Raw genomic sequence first — 15,780 nt, forward strand, 5'->3', positions numbered from 1 at the left:
GCCTACATAGTGTTGGTCAGGGGTGACCCGTTTCCGAAACCTGAACTGCCAGACCTCACCCATGACATCACCAAAGGATTGGCAACAAATAAAGGGCACTACACTTGCCAAAAAAATCTGTCAAAACACATACCGTAAGTTTTCCTTGTGTTCATGGTCCAAGATCTGCAAACTATACATGCAGTAAAAAGGAATATATTTACCTTCCTGAGCTTTATCAGTGGATCTGTTTTTTTTTTATTTTAGATTTTAGCTTTCATTAACATGTCACAGTAATGATTATTTTCTTCCCTAGATTTGGAGGGTAAAGTCTTCGTCTTCCCCAAAGAAACCAACACTTCTCATGTCATTCTAAGACCTACAATTACTAAGCCATTGTTTGAAGTCAGCCTGTGTCTGCGTACCTACAGTGAACTATCCCGCCCCTATTCTTTGTTCTCTATGGCTGCTCCACGATACCCTGATGCCTTTCATATATACTTAGAGCCTCCATACACCTATAAGGTATTCAAAAGTAATGCAATGACTGCTTTCACACCAAACTGGAAACCTTTTTACTGGAGGCACATCTGTGTGACCTGGGACAACAGATATGAAGGGACCTATCTTTGGCTCAATGGAAAGCTCTCCTCCCAAAGGGGGCGCCTAAGTGGATATTATATCGATGCTGAAAGCAGTATTGTTCTGGGACAGCATCAGAGTTCTTTTGGTGGAGGGTTTGATGCTTCTCAGTCATTGGTTGGTGAAATAAGTGACATCCACATGTGGGATTATGTCCTGAATCGGGAAGACATCCAGAAGGTCCTCTCTGGTGATCTCCAAGGAAATTTCATTAATTGGAACTCCTTACGTTGTGAAATTAAAGGGGAGGTTCTCGTCAAGCCCGAACCTCAACGTAAGTCTGTCCTCTTACTATATACACCTTCCCTTTCTTTCTTTTCTTCCTACACATTTCCTTTTATGAGTATTTTTAACCACTTCGTACGCTTAGGCAGTATATAAACAACCTCGGGTTGAAGCGGTTATACCAGGATCATGGACACAGCGACAGTCATAATCCTGGTATCTGTTTCAGCCTATGATCCTCTTTTTTGTAAAAGCGATCTGAGCATCTATATAGCTGCCCAAACACTTTTACAAGGAGTGGACCGAACCCCCCCCCCCCCCCCCCCCGCCACCACATGCCACCTGAGTCCAAGTGACAGATGCACCCCGTTGGGGTCAGGAGTGCACCACAAGGTAGTGAACCCTATGGCTGACTGCTGTGGATGGCGCTCTAGGTGATTCCGGAGAGCAGGTATTCTGGAGCACCAACAGGTATTTCCCAGGGCGCGGAATCTAAGAGCCAGCGGGTGTTCCCCAGAGGATCCTAGTGGTGGGGATAGATTTAGCTGCAGTTTGGCTCCAGGTCGCGACCCCCAGGGCCTTCCAGTTCATGCTCACGGTAGAGTACAGGAAGTTAGAGAGGAAGCAGCAGACTGCGACAACAGGATAGTCAGGAGATAGCCAAAGGTCGGGCAACAAGCACGTAAGGATAATCAAGGAACACACCAAGGTCGGGATATGAAGCAGACAAGAACAGTCAGGAACAAGCCAAGACCAGTAACTATAATCAGACTTAGAACACACAGCAAGGGGCACACAGAAGCCAAACACAATATTGATCAGCAGGGTTGGCTTGCAGTGCACAGGCTAATATAATGTTTCCTGATAGGGATTGGGGTGGAGCCATGCTTTGAGGAGAGATTACATAAAACAACCAGGTAAAGGGCAGCTGGTCTCTCAAGCTGAACACATGGAAAGGTAAGCTGACAGACAAACATTACTGCAGATCCATGACACCACTGTTTCCAGGTTTTCCCATCCTACTAGGGACCTTGAAACCACTGTGGATGATCGTGCTGACTAGGGTTTAATCACTTCCAGTTTCGGTTGTTCACAGTGGCGGCTGGTCGGTCATCAAGACCCCATCTAGGTTGCAGGCGGGCAGTGGGCGGGTTGCAGGCTCCTACATGCAGCGGGCAGTGGCTCCTGTGTTCTCTCCTCTTCTGAATCACGGCGGCTTCCACCACGGTGTCTCCTCCCTCCAAGGTGTCTAATAGGATCACGTGTCCTTTCAGCTAACTGGCTTCCTGACTGGCCGGGGTGAGCATCAGTGTGGCAATAGGGAATATTCATTCGCTATTGTCCCACAACTTGGTGAGCTCAGAGTCCAGTGCTCTGCGCCCCGAGCCCACCCTTTTTTGAAGCCCATTAGAGCCTCTGACTCTAAACACATGCTTTAAAAAAAACACACACCCCCATTGGAATCCATTGTCCGGCGCCCTGAATGTAGATCAGGGGGCCGGATGCATGGATAGGTGCCCTTGCGGCCCTAATGGATGGGCCAACACTGGTTATTCATTTACCGGCCATCACCGGCTAGTAAAGCAGCTGATCAACCAATCTCAGTTTGATCAGATGCTTTGGGGAGCAGTGGAGCAATCTCCCAGACCCCAGATGTCTTTAGTGAGACGTCTGGGGCCCAATCTGGCCCCAGACTCCAGATTTCTCACTAAAGAGTACCTGTCATCATGTTGTTCATCCCTTGTGAAGGCAATAAAGTTCATCCAAAAAACATTTTAGGAACATAATGTAATAAAATGTTAATAAAATAAATAATTAAAAAAAAAAAAAAAACCTTAAAGCTCCCCCGTTGCCCTGTGCCCACGTGTAAAATGCACGTAGGTCCTTCGCCCAGAGCTTTTTTTTCTGTCGGAAAGTGGCAGGACGTTGTTCAGCATTCCTGTCCTCTCCATCCTGTCACTGAACACAGAAGGCGATAGAGGACGTTTTTGCACTACTCACTTCCTCCACCGTCTTATGTGTCCTTATGTCAGGCACTCAGGACTTGTGTAGAGCAGTGCATAGATCAGTGGGTAATTGAAACACAGCATGGAATTCAGTGGCGCCTGGTGCTCCATCTTTTGGGGGTAAGGCAAACAAACCACGGCCACCCCCCCCACCTTTGGTCCGTCGGTTGGTCCACCATCAGTCCAATTAACCAACTCTCCCCGTCACTCGCTCGTTCGTCTGCCCACCAGCCCCACACTTACCCCATCTAGGTTGCAGGCAGCTTCGACTCCTCCTCGGTGGCTTCACCCTTTTTTCTCCTCCTCATCGAAGGCTTCCTCCACATCGGCCAATATGGGAGCTTCTCCTCTCGGCCAATTGAATCTTAAGTCCCACTTCCCGATTGGCCGGGAGGAGAAGCAGGAAGACAAAAGTGAATATGAATTAGTTATTATCACACAACTGGACGGGCTCTGAGCCTCGAGCCCACCCTTTTTTGAAGCCAATTAGAGCCTCAGGCTGTAATCATGTGCTTCAAAAAAAACATTGAAATCCATGCGTCTGGCACCCTGCATGTAGATTATTCGCCAGCGCGTGGATTAGGGGGGTGGCGCCCCTGCACCCTGTATGGAGTGGTCATCACTGATGGAGGTAATAGTAATCTCCCCAATTGCTTGCCTCCACACAGTGTGGGTAGTTCTCTTGTAACCTCATAGAAACTATACTAACAGAATTTTGAATTAAAGATATAGTATCAACACACCAGAAAAGCGGTTACCTACAGAGAGACTATGGTGTCAATGGGGTTAATGAAAACTTAAAAGTTTATTGAAAAAGTCTATCACATTGTATAAAAAAAAAAAAATCACTAAATTTAACGTAGATACTATTTAGATTCATCAGCATAAAAAAAAGACAACCTTGTCTTCCCACACCTTCCATCCCCTCGCCCATTACATCAAAACAAGGGCCATAAACACCAGTGGATGTGTCTAAACCTTATAGCAAGTCTTCAGGCTCATCAACACCCGTGCATGAGTGCCCCTGGGAGCACACAATGATTAGGCAGAGAAGCAATGATTCCTCCAACCGTGTAGGTGGTCTGGTGTAGTGGTCATCAACCCTGTCCTCCAGGGCCCACTAACAGGCCAGGTTTTATGTATAACCTTGGGGGAGATGCAGACTAGAATACTGTAATCCAGTGATTCTCAACCAGGGTTCCGTGGAACCCTAGGGTTCCTCCAGAGGTTGCTAGGGTTTCCTTCAGCATTAGGCCATTTCTGCCTGATAAGTTCCCACTGACTCCATTGATCTTTTTAGCTATCTGTAAGGAGGTAATTCTTCCCAATGACCACAAGTGTAAGGACCATTCTTCCCAACTGACCATCACACCATTGTATCATAAGTTGTAGATTTCTCATTTTTAGCAGGGGGTTCCCCGAGACTGGAGAACTATTTCAAGGGCTCCTCCTTGCTGAAAAGGTTGAGAAAGGCTGCCGTAATCACTGAGCAGCAAATGATATCACCTGTGATGTATTTCAGTTATCTTGCAAACCTGGCCTGTTAGTGGGCCCTGAGGACAGGATTTGATGACCACTGGTCTGGTGTGTTGTTAAAGAGGAAGTAAACCCTGATGGGTTTACTTCTTCTTTCATTCCCTGCAAAGGTAAAGCATAATGGACTACTATGCATCGCATTTCATCGCATTGCATCGCATAGTAGTCCATTATGTGTCACTTACCTGACACAGGAGCCAGCAAAGTCACTGTTGTCCCCTGTACTTTCGAGCGTCCATCTTCTCGGTGGGTCTCGCTGCTCCACCGCTGTCGCTGGCATGCGCACGGGAGCCGCCACTCACAGCATATCGCCGTATCAGTGCGCCTGCGCGCCTCTGTCTACACCGCAAGCGTCGTAGACAGGGGTGCCTATCTTTCAGCAAATATCTATACGGTTTAGGAGATATTTTTGGACCTACAGGTGAGCCTTAATCTAGGCTTACCTGTAGGTCAAAGTTGGTTGTAAGGGTTTACAACCACTTTAACTGCAAGGAAAGTCAACTCCCTTATTAGATGCTGTATAAGCAGGGGAAACCCACGGTAGAATATGTGATCCCTCCGTGGGGGTATATAACCCCTCAAGAAAGCTCAAATGACACAATTTTCCCATCTAGTGGATCTTTGTAGACCTGCGGTGTGTGCAACAGAGTCACAATGTATCTCACGGTTCAGCTGATAGTATCTTAACCACTTGCCACCAAATCATGTAGCTCCAGGCATCACCCACGGGACCGTATTTTTAGATCCGACGGTTGGCTTTCTTGTAATAACAACCGATGTGGCTCGTCTGGGTTCCACCAGGAGACCAGAGGCACCAGCCAGCGGACGTTCTCGCCGGTGGGACGGGAAAGCCCTGACAAGAAGCACCGATTGTTATAACAAGGATTGGGAAGGGACATCCCTCCCCCTGCCGCCGCTCTGCCTGGGTCTCCCGTTTCACCGGGAGACCCGAGCGACAAGCCAACATGTTACTCAACACAACCCAATCTTTATTTTTATTTTTTTCCATAGGTTTGGGTAGAATATTTTGTACATTTGCCTTGAAAGTCATTTCTGAATATATGCATTTGATGCATTTGATCTATGCAAAAATGTTTTTTTTTTTTTTTTAAATGCCCCAGTAGGCAAGCGATTGATGTTACTTGGTAACCTGAAAAAAGTGAGCCAACTAATAAAGTGTATAGTGGTGGTCTTAGGCTGGATTCCCACTAGAGCATGCAGTAGTTCACAGCCGAAGTCCGGTGCGTCTCTATTTACTGTTTCGGGTACGATTTCAGCACAAATTTTGCGCTGAATTCGGACCGGAAATGGACCAAAAAATGCACAGGGCTCGTGTGCAATTCACACCGAAGCCGCTGCAGGGATATGTGGACTGGCTCCATAGAGAGCCAGTCAAAACCTCCTGCCATGCAGAAACCCGCATCCAGTTTGCATTATTGTGAACACAGCGTTAGGGCTCCTATACTTCTACAACTTTGGTTGTCAAGGTTGTCATTTTAACCACTTCCCGACCAGCCACCGCGGTTATACTGTGGCAGTTTGGCTCCCCTGGGGCCAGAATAGCAGGCACGCGGGTGCCCGCTGCACATCGGGGGTGCCAATGCTCGTGGTCGATGGTCGCGATGAGCGCCGGCCACGAGTGATCGTGACCAGGAGACACAGAACAACACACACTTCCCTGTTCTGACAGGAGTCACAGATCGTGTGTTCTTATTAGCTAGGAACCACAATCCGTCACTTCTTCTAGTTAGTCCCTCCCCCCAGTGTTAACCCCTTCACTGCCAGTGACATTTTTACAGTAATCAATGCACTTTTATAGCACTGATCGTTGTATTAATGCCAATTGTCCCAAAAATGTGTCAACATTTTCTGTGTTCGCCATAACGTCGTGGACACGATAAAAATCGCAGATCGCCGCCATTACTAGTAAAAATCCTGTAAATCTATCCCCTATTTTCTAGACGGTATAACTTTTGTGCAAACCAATCAATATACGCTTATTGCAATTTTATTGTTACCAAAAATATGTAGAAGAATACGTATGGGCCTAAACTGAGAAAAAAATTGCTTTTAAAAAAAAAAAGGAATATATTTATTATAGCAAAAAGTATAAAACGTTTTGGGTTTTTTTTCAAAATTGTCGCTTTTTTTTGTTTATAGCACAAAAAATAAAAAACAGCAGAGGCGATCAAATACCACCAAAAGAAAGCTCTATTTGTGGGAAAAAAAAGGACATTGATTTTGTTTGGGTGTAACGTTGCACGACCGCACAATTGTCAGTTAAAGCGACGCAGTGCCGAATCGCAAAAAAGTGCTCTGGTCAAAAAGGGGGTAAATTCTTCCGGGGCTGAAGTAGTTAATTAAAAAATTAGCAGGACAAAATTAGTAAGGTTGAATAAAGACAACAGTCCATCCTGAGTGAGTGTCTACAATTGTCCCTATCCCTATTAGGGATGAGCCAAACACCCCCCGGTTTGGTTCGCACCAGAACTTTCGAACGGACCGCAAATTTGTGCGAACTTTAGAACCCCATTGAAGTCTATGGGACTCGAACGTTCGAAATAAAAAGTACAAATTTTAATGGCTAATATGCAAGATATTGTCCTAAAAAGGGTTTGGGGACCTGACTCCTGCCTCAGGGGACATGGGTCAATGCCTAAAATGTTTTTAAAAACTGCCGTTTTTTCGGGAGCACTGATTTTTTTTTTTTTTTTTCAAATAGTTTTATTGAAAATAATGAGTGAAATACAAAGTAGGACATAAGAAGAAGGAGAAAAAAATAAAAGGGATTACAGACAAACCATAAGTGAGATACAATGTCAATAAACAACAGTGACAAGGAGCATAAAGCTCGAGCAAGTGCATATAGTCGAGGGAATATTCCAGTTCCACAGGAAGGAAGGGAGCTGGAGGGGGGGAAGGGAAGGACAGGGGGAGGAAGGAAGAAGTAAGAGGGATGGATACCAGTAAGGGATCAAGGTTAGTATATAGTTAGTAAGCTGTATTGTCTATCGTCGTGTCATTCACATCGCAGTGGGTTCAGGTTATTCTAGGGAAGAGTAGATGGGAGCACTGATTTTAATGACGATTAAATTGAAAAAAAAAGTGAAATATTCCTTTAAATATCGTGCCTGGGGGGTGTCTATAGTATGCCTGTGAAGTGCCACATGTTTCCCGTGTTTAGAACAGTCCCTGCACAAATTGACATTTAACGGAAAAAAAAAGTCATTTAAAACTGCTTGCGGTTTTAATGTAATATCTAGTTCCGGCAATATGGATGAAAATCATTGAGAAAAATGGCATGGGTAGCCCTCCCTGCCCATTACCAGCCCCTTTGGGTCTTGTACGGATATAAAGGGGAACCCCGTACCCATATTAAAAAAAGGAAAGGCGTGGTGCCCCCAGGCCCTATATACTCAGAACAGCAGTATACAGGCGGTGCAAACAAGACAGGGACTGTGTAGGTTTGATGTGTTAAGTAGAATCTGTTTGTAATTTTCAACTGGTACATTTTTAAAGTGTAGCTCCAGTCAAAAAATCAATTTTTAAGCTTTTTGGAAAACATAGGGAAGGGTTATTACCCCTGTATAATTTGTTTTGCCGTCCGTCTTTTTTCATCTCACTTGCTGTTGTCTCCTTCCGTTTGCAAGTAGGAGATGTTTGTAAGTTTGATGTTTGAAAGTAGGGGCCTGCCCTATATGCTCTGCAGAAATGTCCGAACAAGGTGTTGGTGTTGGTGGAGTGACTCTTGGTGGGTGCTGGATCGCCCTGCTGTGAACAATTATGTCAAGAATTGTAATTACATGCCATTGTTGAACAGTGGTAGAAAAATTGGGCCTTTGGTGGTTGTGTTGCTGGTGCCACAACACTAAAAGTCCTCACAGTTACTCTCGGTGGGCACAGGAACGGGCCCTGCTTTGAAATATTATATCAAGAATTGTAATTACATGCACCTGTTAAACAGGGGCTGAAAAATCTCCCATATACTCTAGTTGTAGTGCAGGAATGAGCCCTGCTGCAAAGCATTGCATCAAAAATTGTAATTAAACGCCCCTGTTAAACAGGGGCTGAAAAATTGGGCCTTAGGCATTGGTGCTGGTGCCACGACACTGCAACCTCTCCCATATACTCTAGTTGTAGTGCAGGAATGAGCCCTGCTGCAAAGCATTGCTTCAAAAATTGCAATTAAACGTCCCTGTTAAACAGGGGCAGAAAAATTGGGCTGGTGGTATCACTCAGAATCAAAAATGTTCTTCCAAGATATCAGCGGAGGAGGAAGAGGATAGACAATCAACATAACAGGACAGTCACTCAGCATCAGCATAGGCAGTCTTGAAGGGATGTGATATTTAAAAAAAAAATGATTTGGTTACATCAGCTTCAGGTGCTTGGTAGCTGGTGGTGATCCAAGACTGATTCATCTTTATGAAGGTCAGTCGATCAACCGAGTTGGTGGACAGGCGCACCCTGTGATCAGTAACAAAGCCACCAGCAGCACTGAAGGTGCTATCCAAAAGAACGCTGGATGCAGGACAGGCCAGTAGCTCAATTGCATACTGTGCAAGCTCTGGCCAGTGATCCATCCTCAAGACTCAGTAAGCCAGAGGATTTTCGGTGGGAAAGGTGTCCAAGTCTGACCTTGCCCATAGGTATTCCTGCACCATGTAAATCAGACGCTGACGATGGTTGCTGGAGCCGATCATACCTTGGGGCTGCGGACTAAAAAATTGTCTGAACGCATCGGTCAGACGGCCACCTTCTCCACCGCTCCTTCTGACCGATGCCTCAGCAACACGTTGTCCAGGACCAGGAGTTTGTAACCTCCCAGTCTCTGGGAACGCGTTGCACAGACCTTTCTGCAAGGCCTCCCGGAGATGTCTCATCCTCTGCTCCCTCTGCGATGGCAAGATAAGGTCGGCAACCTTACCCTTGTACCGTGGATCAAGGAGAGTGGCCAGCCAGTAATGGTCCCTCTCCTTGATCCGAAGAATACGAGGATCCTTCCGCAGGCTTTGCAGGATCAGGGAGGCCATGCAGCGTAGGTTAGCTGAGGCATTCGGTCTGGAGTCCTCTGGGTCACTAAGGACAACATGATCCACAGCTACCTCCTCCCAGCCACGTACAAGTCCACGGGTTTCTTGGGACTGTAAATCATCCCTACAAGACTGTTGCTGCTGCTGATGCTGAGTGCCAGCCTCCACCTCCGTGCTGACACAATCATCCTCCTCCTCCTCGTCCTCTTCCTGTGTGATGGGTGGGACAGCAGGAACACTGTCTAGATAAAGGGGGCCTTGAGAGGCAAGGAAGTCCTCCTCTTCCTGCCTCTGTTCTGCCTCAAGTGCCCTGTCCATTATTCCACGCAGCGTATGCTCCAAGAGGTGGACAATAGGTACAGTGTCACTGATGCATGCACTGTCACTGCTCACCATCCTTGTGGCCTCCTCAAACGGTGACAGGACAGTGCATGCATCCCTGATCATGCCCCACTGGCGTGGTAAGAAAAAACTGAGCTCCCCTGACCCTGTCCTGGTGCCGTAGTTGCACAGGTACTCATTGATGGCCCTCTGCTGCGTCTGCAGCCGCTGCAGCATGGCCGACGTTGAGTTCCACCTGGTGGACATTTCAGGTGGTTCTTGGGCAGGTTCAACTCCTTTTGGAGCTCAGCCAGCCGAGCACAGGCATTAAATGATCGGCGGAAATGCACACACTTTCCTGGCCTGCTTCAGGACATCCTGTAAGCCCGGGTACCTGCCCAAGAACCACTGCACCACCAGGTTAAGGATGTGAGCCACACAGGGCACATGGGTCAGTTGTCCCTGTTGGAGGGCGGAGAGGCGGTTGGTGCCATTGTCGCAAACCACCAATCCTGGCTTAAGCTGGCGTGGTGTCAACCACCTCTCGGCCTGCCCCTGCAGAGCTGACAAAATATCTGCCCCAGTGTGGCTCTTGTCCCCTAAACAAACCAGCGCAAGCACGGCATGCCATCGTTTTACCTGCGTACTTGCGTAGCCCCTTGAATGCCTACGGAGCACCGCTGGTTCTGAGGACAGAGCACTGGAAGAGGCCATGGAGGAAGAAGAAGAGAAGGGGGGAGAGAGGTGTGTCACAACCTGTAGTAGCATTTTGGAGGCGTGGTGGTGGAACAACCCCCAACACTACTGCACCTTCTCCTGCATCCTTCCCAGCTGCCAGAAGAGTGACCCAATGGGCCGTGAAAGACAGGTAACGTCCCTGTCCATGCCTGCTGGACCATGAGTCAGAGGTAATATGCACCTTACCGCTGACCGCCCTGTCCAGCGAGGCAAGGACATTGCCTTCCACATGCCGGTAGAGAGCCGGAATCGCCTTCCGTGAGAAAAAGTGGCGTTTGGGGACCTGCCACTGAGGAACCGCATATTGCACAAACTCACGGAAGGGGGCCGAGTCTACAAACTGAAAAGGCAGCAGTTGAAGTGCTAGCAATTTAGCCAAGCTAGCATTCAACCGCTGGGCATGTGGATGGCTGGGAGTGAACTTCTTGCGACCTTGGTCCAGCAGCTGGGGCAGGGAAATTTGCCTGCTATAATCGGACGTGGGTGTACTGGTAGCAGAGTGCCCGGAAGCACTTGGCTGTGACACACCTAATTCTACACCTTCATTCCTCTCAGTGCAGGTTTCAGAGAGGACTGAAGGACTAGTGTGGTTGGAGATCCCAGCTGATGAGGAGCAAGGAGAGGTCCGCTTTGTTCTTTGGTGTAAGTCTTTGAGGTACGCTTGCCAATGAGCTGCATGGCAGGTCAAAATTTGTCTGGTCAAGCATGTGGTGCCCAAGCGGCTGATGTTTTGGCCACACGAGATACGCTTGAGAAATATGTTGCAAATAGCAGTGGTGCGATCTGAGGCACTCGTCTCAAAAAAGGCCCACACCAAAGAACTTTTAGAATAACGAGCAGAGGCAGTGCCCTGCACAGGCGGAGCTTTGCGGTGTGATTCAGTCGGTGTGCTGCCCCTAAGCTGGCCTCGTTGGACATGTGCCTCCTCCTCCTCCTCCTCTCTCCTACCAGGCACCCACATGGAGTCAGTGCCCTCATCATCCCCTCCCTCTTCAATGCTGGAGCAAACCTGGCAGTATGCTGCAGCTTGTGAAACATGACTGCCAGATTGCTGTCCTTCTTGAGCATCCCCTCTCTCTGCGCTCACGCTACTGCCTTCCTCTAGCTGAGTATCATCATCAGAGCCTACAAAACACTGGGCATCCTCCTGGAGCATGTACCCAACACTGTGCTCAAAGAGTTCAGGGGACTCCTCAGGAGGACGTGGTGGGTCTAGGGAAGGAGTCACTGATGATGACATTGAGACGAGGGAAAACAATGTGTTGGTAGCTGCTTTGCTAGTACCCTGAGCCAGGGTGAGATGAGGAGGATGAAGAGGGCTTGGTCATCCACTCTACCAAGTCTTCGGCATGATGCGGCTCAACACGTCCAGCTGCCGAAAATAAGGACAAGCGTGTCCCATGGCCACGTGCTGAATGATGCACCGCGTCCACGACCAGCACTGTTGTCTCTAGACACAGAGCCTACTTGCCCTCTTTTATCGGCTCGTGCCTGTCTGCCTCTCCTTGTTGGCCTTCCAGACATGGTAATGGCCTGAAGGGAGATGGGAAAACCAGCAATTGGGTAGTGTATATTGTGCTGGAGGCACATAACACCCACTAACTCCTGCAAATGCCTTTATTATAGAACAACAGGAATTAAAGGGTAGATACCGGTGTATACTGTGCTGTGCTGGAGGCACACAACTAACTAACTAACTCCTGCAGATGGCAGATGGCTCAATTAGAGAAGAGCAAAATAGGTGGATAATGGTGTGGATAATGGATAACTGTGGCACACAGACAACACCCACAAACTCCTGCAGATGGCTGAAAGCTCAATTACAGAAGAGCAAGAACGCTAAATCGGTTGATAACGAATGGTGTATACTGCGTTGAAGGTACACAGAGAACACCTCCTACAGACGCCAACACACTACACAAGGCCGCTGCACTTATATAGTGTGGGGCATGTACTACACAGCCTGAGCTATCCTGCCTGTGGCCAATCATGGCTCTCCTTGCTGCTGGCACTGCGACTGACCAAGCACAGTGCATGCTTGGCCAATCATGCGCCAGCAATGCACTGTGGGCTGTAAGCACCACACAAATTTGGCATGAATGGCCCATAACGTTTGGTATTCGCTGAACAACCGATGTTCGACTTGAACACCAAGCTCATCCCTAATCCCTGTACATTGCACACTCACATTGATCCCTACCCTCAAGGAGCCCACAATACAAGGTTCCCTTTCATACACTAGGGCAAATTTTGGACAGAAGCCAATTAACCTACCAGCATGTCTTTGGAGTATGGGAGGAAACCCACACAGGCACAGCGAGAACGTGCAAACTCCAGGCAGGTGGTGTCGCATTTGGGATTTGAACCAGCGACCCTTTTTACTGCCAGGTGAGAGTGCTACCCACTACACCACTGTGCCGCCCAAATTTTGTTATCTAAATAACACCATTGACCGGATAACTGAGACGATGGAAAAAAGTACCAACACACGTCTGTTACTGGATTTGAAGGGCACATTACAAAAATGGAAATACATATAATGATCTTCCTGAGATATATGAGTATATATTTTGTTTTCATTTCTAGCATCTATAAATAATTTATGAATTTATTGTTCATAATCTAAAGCTTTGATCTGTCTCTATAATGAGTTTTGTCTGTTTTCTTCTCTAGACTTGGAGAATAAAGTCTTCGTCTTTCCCAAAGAAACCAACACAGCTCATGTCATTCTAAGACCTACAATTACAAAGCCATTGAAGAAAGTCAGCGTCTGTCTACGATCTTATACCGACCTTTCCCGCCCCTATACTACCTTCTCTCTTGCTACTCCCGGGAAGGACAACGCCTTTCTCATCTACTTACACCCTCCAAACACTTGTTCTCTATATATCAACCAGGAAATCACTAGTTTTAAGACAGACTCTGAGTCTTTGGACTGGAGGCACATCTGTGTGACCTGGGACTCTGACACTGGAGTGGTCCAACTTTTGGTCAATGGGAAACTCTACCCCAGAAGAGTCTCCATGAAAGGGTCTTCTATCGCAGCTGAGACCAGCATTGTTCTGGGACAGGAACAAGACTCTTTTGGTGGAAATTTTGATGCTAAGCAGTCATTGGTTGGTGAAATAAGTGACGTCCACATGTGGGATTATGTCCTGACTCCAGAAGACATCAAGAAAGTCATCTCTGGCAGACACAATGGGAATGTCATTAATTGGATATCTCTATACTTAGAGATCAAAGGGGAAGTTCTTGTCCAGCCCACATTTCAGTGAAAGCGAGAAGCTCATCGTATACACTTCATTGTTAAGATACCCCAGCTGCTGATTCTGAATTACAGTGATAATGAGGATTTATTTTTTCATCCCCATCAACCATGAAGGTTTATAATGACAATGATAAGTGATGATCAAACAATCAATGTTCTCTTGATGATTGGTGAAGGGAATGGTCTCATAGCTAAATGAAAACACATGAAAATTCTAAACAAGATTTTGATTTTTGTTTTTATTACCTATGCCGTGTACACACGAGTGGAATGTCCGACGGGAGCTTTTCATCGTATATTTCGATCGTTGTCTATGCCCCATCGGACTTTTTATGTCGGAAATTCCGACGGACCTAGAAAGAGAACACGTTCTAAATTTTTTCGACTGAACCAATTCCTATCGGGAAAACCGCTCGTCTGTACGCTGTTCCGACGGACCAAAAACAACGCATGCTCTGAAGCAAGTCCGAGACGGAAGCTATTGGCTACTGGCTATTGGACTTCCTTTTTCTAGGCCCGTCGTACGCGTTGTACTTCACCGAGTTTTGGACGGCCGGAATTTGGTGTGACTTTGTGTACGCAAGACAGCTTGAGCGGAATTCCGTTGGAACTCCTCCGGAAAAACCTTCAGAGTTTATTCCGAGGGGAAAAACCGGTCGTGTGTATGGGGCATAACCGTATTTCTTTCTTGTAATTTTATAATCTTGTTCAAAACATAATAATCAAAAAATAAATAGCAACATAAACCATCTGAAATAAAATATATAGAGAGGCAATATACAAGCTGCATTCTTTCTGTGTTTTGACGTTGTTATAAATCCTGAAATCTGATTGGTTACTTTCCCCCCCTTCCTTCGACTTCAAGTGTTTTCTAGGAGATAATAAGGGTTATTATCTAGAGGAGATCCATTGAACACTACCAGCCTTGCACAGGGGGCAATAAGTGAGGTACTTGCAGTTATATTAACCACCGCAGTACCGGGCACTTACACCCCCTTCCTGCCGAGGCCAGTTTCCAGCTTTCAGCGCTGTGAAAGACAATTGTGCGGTTGTGCTACACTGTACCCAAACAAATTTTGTTATCGATTTGTTCCCACAAATAGAGCTTTCCTTTGGTGGTATTTGATCACTGCTGGGGTTTTTATTTTTTGCGCAACAATTAAACAATTAACAATTAAAGTAAATAAGTACTTTTTCTCCTTCACTGATGGGCACTGATGAGGTGGCACTGATGGGCACTGATGATGTGTACTGATAGGCAGCACTGATGGGCACTGATGATGTGTACTGATAGGCAGCACTGATGGGCACTGATAGGTGGCACTGTTATGCAGCACTCATGTGCACTCATGGCCACTGATAGGAGGCACTGAAAGGTTGCACTGATGGGTACTTATGAGTGACACTGATGGGCACTGATAGGTGGCACTGTTATGCAGCACTGATATGCACTCATGGACACTGATAGGAGGCACTGAAAGGCTGCACTAATGGGTACTTATGGGTGGCACTGATAGGTGGCATGGATGGGCACTGATGGGCACAGAGGGGAAATGATAGGTGGCACTGATGGACACTGATAGGTGGCACTGATGGGCATCACTGATAAGGAGACATCTGGCAGTCATTAGTAATGGGCACTGACTGGCACCATTTGTGGGCACTGAATGTCATCCCTGGTGGCCATGGGTGGCATATATGGTCATCCATCCTTTGTGGCCATCCCTGGTGGTCCTGGTGGCATCCCTTGTGGTCCAGTGTGGGCATCCACGGGGGGGGGGGGGCGTGGGCTGTGCTGATAATCCATCAGTGCAGCCCCCCCCTGTCAGGAGACCAGCCGATCGGCTCTCCTCTACTGGCGTCTGTCAGACACGGCTTTTCCTATTTACACTGTGATCAATTTTTAATGTCATGTGACAGTGGAACTAATATGCAGCACTGATGGGCACTGATAGATGGCACTGATGGGCACTGATAGATGGCACTGATGGGCAATGATATATGGCACTGATGGGCACTGAGGAGGAGTGGA

At 47.2% G+C, this 15,780-nt stretch overlaps 1 protein-coding gene across 1 annotated transcript; it reads left to right on the plus strand.

Annotated features, from left to right (window-relative positions):
- The first annotated feature begins 540 nt into the window (after window positions 1-540).
- Window positions 541-13,876, plus strand: LOC143961858 (C-reactive protein-like). Its single transcript, XM_077471194.1, has 2 exons — window positions 541-895; window positions 13,154-13,876. Exons 1-2 carry the CDS (start codon window positions 763-765, stop codon window positions 13,753-13,755), a joined length of 735 nt encoding a protein of 244 aa, XP_077327320.1. The 5' UTR covers window positions 541-762; the 3' UTR covers window positions 13,756-13,876.
- Window positions 13,877-15,780: the final 1,904 nt, after the last annotated feature.

Source organism: Lithobates pipiens, unplaced genomic scaffold (genome assembly GCF_037356315.1).
Source record: "Lithobates pipiens isolate NorthernLeopardFrog02 unplaced genomic scaffold, aLitPip1_a1.2 Scaffold_8, whole genome shotgun sequence".
NCBI lineage: Eukaryota > Metazoa > Chordata > Amphibia > Anura > Ranidae > Lithobates > Lithobates pipiens.